A 7,500-nucleotide genomic window follows, 5' to 3' on the forward strand; every position below is an offset into this window, starting at 1 on the left:
AATGAATAGAAATTAATGACTGGGGGGAAAAATTCAACGAAAACAGGGGCTTAACAAAATGGTCCATCCATCGGCGATGAAATTATGGCCAGCAAAATAATAAAAACGTTGCTGTCAAATAACCATGAACATTGTATGTGTTCAGCTATTATAATGAAGAAAAGTTGGGGTAAGGATCGCAAAAATAATAAATATGTATGTCTTCGCCAAAAATTGGTATATATAGTTTTATTGCAAGAATTCCAATTTCATAAACAAAAAGTATCTCAAAAGTCACACGTAACAAACAGAACACTATAATACTGAACTTCAGGCTAACAAAAAATAACGGTAAGCTGCTCTTAACAAGAAAACAGAAAAAAATAAATCTGACGGCTATTACAACTGATCCATTAACATTTTCGAACAAAAAAAAAAAGAAAAAAAAAAAGAAATAAAATCAAATAAACAAGATGCGGAACAAGCATCGATATTTAAGTACCTTAAAAATATAGGAAGGGGGTTTCAACTATCATTAAGGGAGCATACACATCAACTGACGACAACAGATCGATAAACATTTGGCACAGAGTCAGTGTGTGTGTGTTTTCACAAACTGACACATGAATTCACAGGAATCTACCCGTTCATACACAATTGTACAAAATATGTAAAGTAAGCTATTTTGTGGAAAGAAATGTTTTCATAGACAGCTGTACAAAATTTTCAGAATACGCTATTTTGTGAAAGAGGCTATCCTCAGCCATACAGACAGACATACATTTGTGGAAAGATGCAATTATTAAACGAAAAATCAAAATACTATAAAAGCAAAAGTAAAAAAAAAATGACATTAATGGGCTCACTCACAGGTTACGAGAAACATATCTAAATCGGAAACGGATTTCTTATCTGGAAAACAAAGTTTGTTGTTCCATTTTATCAAAGCAAAGTTTGTAGTTTGTTCAATTAACGACCAAGAACACCGTACGTTACAATTTTTTTTTTTCGAAAGCACAGTAAAATACGAAACCTTTCCGGACCAAGGCGTTTTCTAACGTCAAAAACCTTTACATAAAATGACCCAGACGTCTGAAAGTGACAGTTAAAATAAAATACCTTCACTGATTTTCAAGTTACATAAACAAATGAGACATTCAAAAGTCACTCTTCATTTTTGTGCAATACGCTGACGACGTTCAATGCGGAAAGTTGAATAATGCAATGCGAAGACTCTTATACAACTTTGAAAACAAACCAACTACATTACATTTCTGGCGAGATGTTCTTTCTCAAGAACGCAAAATATTAATTGGAACACGAACATACTAACTCTCTCTCTCTCTCTCTCTCTCTCTCTCTCTCTCTCTCTCTCTCTCTCTCTCTCAGTATTTAAAGGCGGAGGCGGCTGCAGTCGATTCAGTTCCACCAAATTTCATTATCTTCAAAGCATGTCACATCTGAAAGCATCTTTAGGGGAACAGAAAGAGAAAAATGCACAAAGGGGAGGGGAGGGGGGTTAGAAGGGAGACTGGGTAGGGGAGGGGGGAGGGGAAGCAGGCATTCAGCACAATGGCACCAAAACAACCGCAATTCGGCCGTCAGCACTGAGTTCATGGCAACCTGGCCAATATGGCAACAGTGATAAAAAAAAAAATACACACGTCTCTGAAAGACTTACATCTTCTTCATCTTAGCGACATAACGGAGCCTTTTTTATTTTATTTTATTTTCTTTCTCTTCCCTTAGCATGCGTGGACAGAGGGCAGGCAATAAAGGGGGAACACGGGAAGAAAAACGAAGAGATGAATAATATGTGAATCATAATGAAGTCAGCTGAGGGGGTCATCTCGGTTACTCCATAATGAAGTCAGCTTAGGGGTTGTCATCTCGGTTACTCCATAATGAAGTCAGCTGGAGGAGGGAGGTTTAGGGTCATCTCGGTTACTCCATTTTCGGGAAGGAGGCAAAAGGGGGCAGCGACTGTGCCACGCTCTGGGCCAAGGCTTGCACTTCCTCGTGGGTCGGGCCGCCCTCCAGGTTGGCCGGGGGTAACTGGGCTGCCATTTCGGCTAAGGACGGGCCCGGTTGGTTAATCAACGAAGTTAAAGTTGACGTGGGAACAATACTCGGCACTTGCTGCTGTTGGTGATGCTGCTGCTGCTGCTGCTCGGGCGAGAATGCTGCCAAAGACTGATGCTGCTGCTGCTGTGAATTATGAATGGATGACTGTGGATTCGCGTCATCCAGATGCACGCCCAGACTGACGTTCAAGTTGGATGAGGACGAGGCGGAAGAAGAAGAGGAACCGGGGTTGTGAGAAGATGTATTTGCTGTTGTTGTTGTAGTGTTGGAGGAGGAGGTGGTGGTGTTGTTGGAGCTGCTGCTTGCGGGAGACGTGCGGGAGAGGTGATGATGGGCGTGATGGTGATGCTGCTGCTGTGAATGGTGCAGATGCTGTTGCTGTTGTTGTTGTTGTTGTTGTTGGTGATGATGGTGGTGGTGATGGTGATGGAGGTTGTGGTGGTGGTGGGCGGCGGCGGCGGCGCGGTCGCCGCGATGCACGGTGGAATTGTGGGTGGCCAGGGAGTGCTTGGTGGAGTAGACGCGCCCACACAGCTCGCAAGGGAACCGTTCGGTTTGGACGGTGTGTTTGTCCAGAATGTGCGTCTTCAGGTTATACTTGTTACTGATCACCTTGTTGCAGTACGGACAGACGCAGGCCGTGTGCAGCAGTGACCGCCGCCCACCTGAAAAACCAAAACACAAGATACCTTAGACTGTGGGGCGGCCGACGGTCACTGCAGCAACCCAGCCTTTTATATCAATTGTTAGTCTAAACACCTTAACAGTTCCATCTTTTTATTATTATTATTATTATTATTTCCTCTCTCTCTCTCTCTCTCTCTCTCTCTCTCTCTCTCTCTCTTATTCCTTCCTTCCTTCCTTTTGTTCTTTCTTTCTTTCCAACTTCGCACAACACTATCATCATTGTCAGTGTATAAAACATCACCATTTTGCTAAAGGTCGCCAATCGTCATACCCAACACCATTAATGATTAAAATATGATCTTGATATCAAATCATACCAACCAACTTGAGCTAACAACCACAAAACTACATTAAATACACCTTAAATGGTATTTACTATATATATATATATATATATATATATATATATATATATATATATATATATATATATATATATATATATATATATATATATATATATATATATATATATATGTCCCAGAGTTTATACCTGTGGAAATACAATAACGTTACATAAACAAAAAGTTCTCTATACCCCACATTATCCTAATTTAAAAAGGCAACAAAAACAGTGACAACACAGTGTAACCCACAAAAGGTGGCAACAAAATTGACAACAGTACACAAATGTGGACAGTATAAACAACGACAGAATACGGTAAACATATGAACAATCCAATCACCACCACATGAAAGTTAGCTACAGATTTAACCTAATAATTTGTCATCCAAATCCAGCGAAAATGTTAAATGTTAATTTTGGTAGTCGTAATCAAAATGTAACAGCGTGGCACTGAGAATTTACTTTTGCCCGAGGCACACAATGAGGTGAGATAGGGTAGCCGTTTGTGACCGTGAATGTTTAAACCCCAAATAAGGAAATGATAGTCACTGCAAGTGAAACACACAATCTGTCGTTAAAATAATACAAAAACTTAAAATATATAATGGAACGCAGTGCAACAGAAACTTACTGTCTGTCCTATAAAAAAAAAAACCTATGCAAACAGTGAAAGACTTTTCAATAGTTACTTTTTGTCATCAAAAACCCTATAAGATGAAATGAAAGTCACTTCCATAAAAACACCGTTTGTTGTAAAAAACCTAAATAATTAAATGGAAGACACTTCAATAGAAAATGCTATTTGTTTCTTAAAAACCCACATAATAAAATGAAAGTCAGTAATTTGCCTCCACCCTCATACATAAAGATGAAGGTCATTTCAATTGAGACACTATTTGTCTCTTGAAAAACTTACATAATAAAATAATAATCAGTATTGTGCTAAGACCTACATATAATAAAATAACAATCAGTATTCTGCCCCTTAAAATAACCCTCAAATATAAAAATGAGTCACTTCAATTCAGACATACTATTTCTCTCTTAAAATACCTACATAATAAAATAATAGTATTCTGCCGCTTAAAAAAACTATCAAATATAAAAATGAAAGTCATTTCAATAGAAGCATACTATTTGTCTCTTAAAAACCTACATAATAAAATGATGGTCAGTATTTTGACTCTTAAAAAACCGGCAAATATAAAAATGAAAGTCATTTCAACAGAAGCATAACATTTGTCGTCATAAAAGAAAGACAACTAAATACACCCGTCGTCTAAAATTGACTGGAATACATGAAGCATCACATTCATATGCCTAAAATGACCGTCATTATATTACAATTGCTGTGGACGAAAAGCATGGAAATACCGAGAAAGCAAGGATATTTACTTAATATAGAATACATGAATACCCTGAACTCCAAACTGGATTTTCCAAGTCGTGACACAAATCTTGGTGTTAGTTAAAAAAAATAAAAAAAATTTAAAAAAATCTTGCTAATCTGTCAAGCTCTCGACCGGACCAGATGATTTTGACTTTATCTCAATTTTCGTTTTTTTTTTTTTAGCTTTCTTCAAGATTATCACAATCCAGTCAAGTCACTATTTCAGCGACAGAGAACCAAAGACTAATGAAATAACACGAGAAACAGGTATAGGGTCCAAAGAAATCGAAACACAACATTAGCTATTAGTTACCTAAAAGGAGAGAATCGTCGATTTCTGGTTCTGCCAAGGTCAATAAAATGCATCCATATTTTCCCATTTATTTTCTTTGAAAAAAGATCTACATTAAGTTGGCACTTGCCACAACACTGGCCACTCAATGATAAGATTCATAATAATAAATGTATATGATTTCCTCTGGTGAATGAAAAGAAAAAAAAAAAGACACATTCAAACCATTCATGAAAAATGTCCAGCTACTTGTATTTACACACTCAACCATTCACAACATATGCATAGATGAAACACACACGCGCATGCGCACGCATACGCTCGCTCGCTCGCTCGTTCGTACGCGAAGAGCGCTTTGAAACGAACACGCTGAACTTTAACACACGTCAAATAAATACATAAGTATACCAATAAATAAATAAATAAGGACATCTACAGCACTCGAGCACTCAACGAATACAAATTCCTTATCTCTCTACTGTTATAAATAGCATCCACGAATGCGATACATATCTTACAAAGTAATGCTACAAGAGATATTGCACGGAACAATTGCAAATTCGAAAATCAAAGTCTGACATGGTATGAGAGTAGCGAGCAAGCAATCGAATAAATAAATGCAGGTCTTTTCCCTTAGGGCAACAACGAGGTACAGGTAGCAAATGCAGCTATGTTAATCGTTATAACAACTAAGTGAAGATTTTACCTTTGACTGCAGAACATATTCTATTGATTCGACTTGAGCCTTAATCACCGTCCCCAGTTCATTTCTGAATGCCTGGGACATCAAACAGCTCGAGGGAAAAAAAATAACAATTCTTAATTATTTCATTTCCTGGGCGCCAATAAATAGGTCGGGCGGGGCGTATAAATATTATAAATATTTATTATAAAGCTTGAACAAACGGGAAGACAAAAAAAAAAAGAAAAATCATTATTGCACCAAAAAAAACTGTACGGGAATTCGTGGCTGAACGATATGATGGCCACGTCACAGTACCAAGCCGAGAATAATAATAATAATAATAATAATAATAATAATAATAATAATAATAATAATAATAATAATAATAAAAAGGATGGTTGTATTATGAATTTATCTTATATAGTGTCTTTTTCTATTTTCCTTATGATTCATAAGGAAAACAGAAAAGACACTATATAAGACAAATTCGCATAATACAGCCATCCTTTTTAATAAGACCTGTTTAAAAGAGGGTCTATTCCCTTCAAATAATAATAATAATAATAATAATAATAATAATAATAATAATAATAATGAACGCACTGTCTTTGGCAAAGAATTTGATTACGACGCTCACTGAAAAAAAAAAAAGATTTGTTCATCTACTTGTACCATTAAAATTATCTTACAACCTGGCCGTCTCGCTTATTACGACGCAATACAGATAATGTCTGACACGAAAATGATCTTATACATCTATAGGAAATCTTTTCTGCGAGGAACGAGAGTCGAGAAAGTGGTACCATTCTAAAACACTGACACACGGAAACGATACTAATTGCAAATAATAAAAAAAAGAAAACTATTATTAATGAACAGGAATTGCACGACTCTATGGGAAATACGAAATAACTTCCTGATATGCGAGTGATAAACATTCGAACAGAAGTTAAAATATAAGAAGAGGAACTGAAAGGAAATTAGACCTTTATTCAAGTGTAAATTAAATGAGGAATAGATTCTGAAACAGACCATTCGCACAGTAACCTTGATTAGAACAAACGCTACCCAGAGACATAGAGGGAGAGAGAGAGATCGCTCGTGGTGTTATATTTAGCTGGTTTTGTGAAAGCAAGGGCGACATATTGTTCCTTAGGCAGTCCTCACAGGGTGAGGATTACCTTGTGGATGGCCTTCCAATTTTTCTTATTACTATTATTATTATATTAAATGATGGCATAAAGTCTGAACAAGCACCGATCTCTCGTGTCCGTTAATATTTCCACTCCCCCGCCCCACCTCTCTCTCTCTCTCTCTCTCTCTCTCTCTCTCTCTCTCTCTCTCTCTCTCTCTCTCTCTCTCTCTCTCTCCTTCTTCTTCTTCTTCTTCCCACGTGTAAAAAAAACCAATGCTATTTTCTTCATATCCTCAAAAGGAACTCAAGCCTAGGCTCTATCGTTCATAAGCCGAGAGAGTTATCTAGTTACATGAAATCCACAGAGAGAAAGAGAGGGAGAGATAGAGTTCATTTTGAGTACCCTTACTCCAGCTAATTAATTCTCTCTAATAAATGCAAATCAGCCACTCTTTTATCATTCCCAAACCCTCATCAACACAAGCGGGTAGGATACTTCGTTACATTTTGCTCTCTTCTAGAAACTAGCAATGTATTCTATTAGGATCAAGTTGTTGTTTTGGTCTTCAGAAATGATAAAACATCATCTAGAAATAATTATCATAATTTATATACAAAGATGTCAATAGACAGCTTAATGTACAATATATATGCGCAAATATACCTACAAATATGAAAGCGAGAGGGATAGATGGATAGAGACAGAGCTAGAGAGATAGAGATAGAGAGAGAGATAGAGATAAAGAGACAGACAGACAGAGAGCCTGAGAGAAGGAGAGACTGACAATAAAATTTGGGGTACCACCACAATACGTTACTATACATTCCTTGTGAATAAGTCTTAATTTCATATATTACTTAATATCTACATATACAAACATACATATCCATATGGAGTATG

General features: G+C 36.9%; 1 protein-coding gene across 17 annotated transcripts in view; it reads right to left on the reverse strand.

The window, feature by feature from the left end:
• Positions 1-7,500, reverse strand: part of LOC136850738 (protein abrupt-like) — a 340,568-nt gene that overhangs the window by 212,161 nt on the left and 120,907 nt on the right. For 2 of the 17 annotated variants that reach the window (XM_067124644.1, XM_067124643.1), the window contains exon 6: positions 195-2,729. The exons of 14 other annotated variants lie outside the window; for them this stretch is intronic. In XM_067124644.1, coding sequence (XP_066980745.1) covers positions 1,924-2,729 — 806 coding nt within the window. In that variant the 3' untranslated portion in view covers positions 195-1,923. Of the gene's footprint in view, positions 1-194; positions 2,730-5,996 lie in introns of those variants that run through there. One more of the 17 variants, XM_067124637.1, reaches the window with a different exon arrangement.

The sequence above is a fragment of the Macrobrachium rosenbergii genome, chromosome 22 (assembly GCF_040412425.1).
Source record: "Macrobrachium rosenbergii isolate ZJJX-2024 chromosome 22, ASM4041242v1, whole genome shotgun sequence".
NCBI lineage: Eukaryota > Metazoa > Arthropoda > Malacostraca > Decapoda > Palaemonidae > Macrobrachium > Macrobrachium rosenbergii.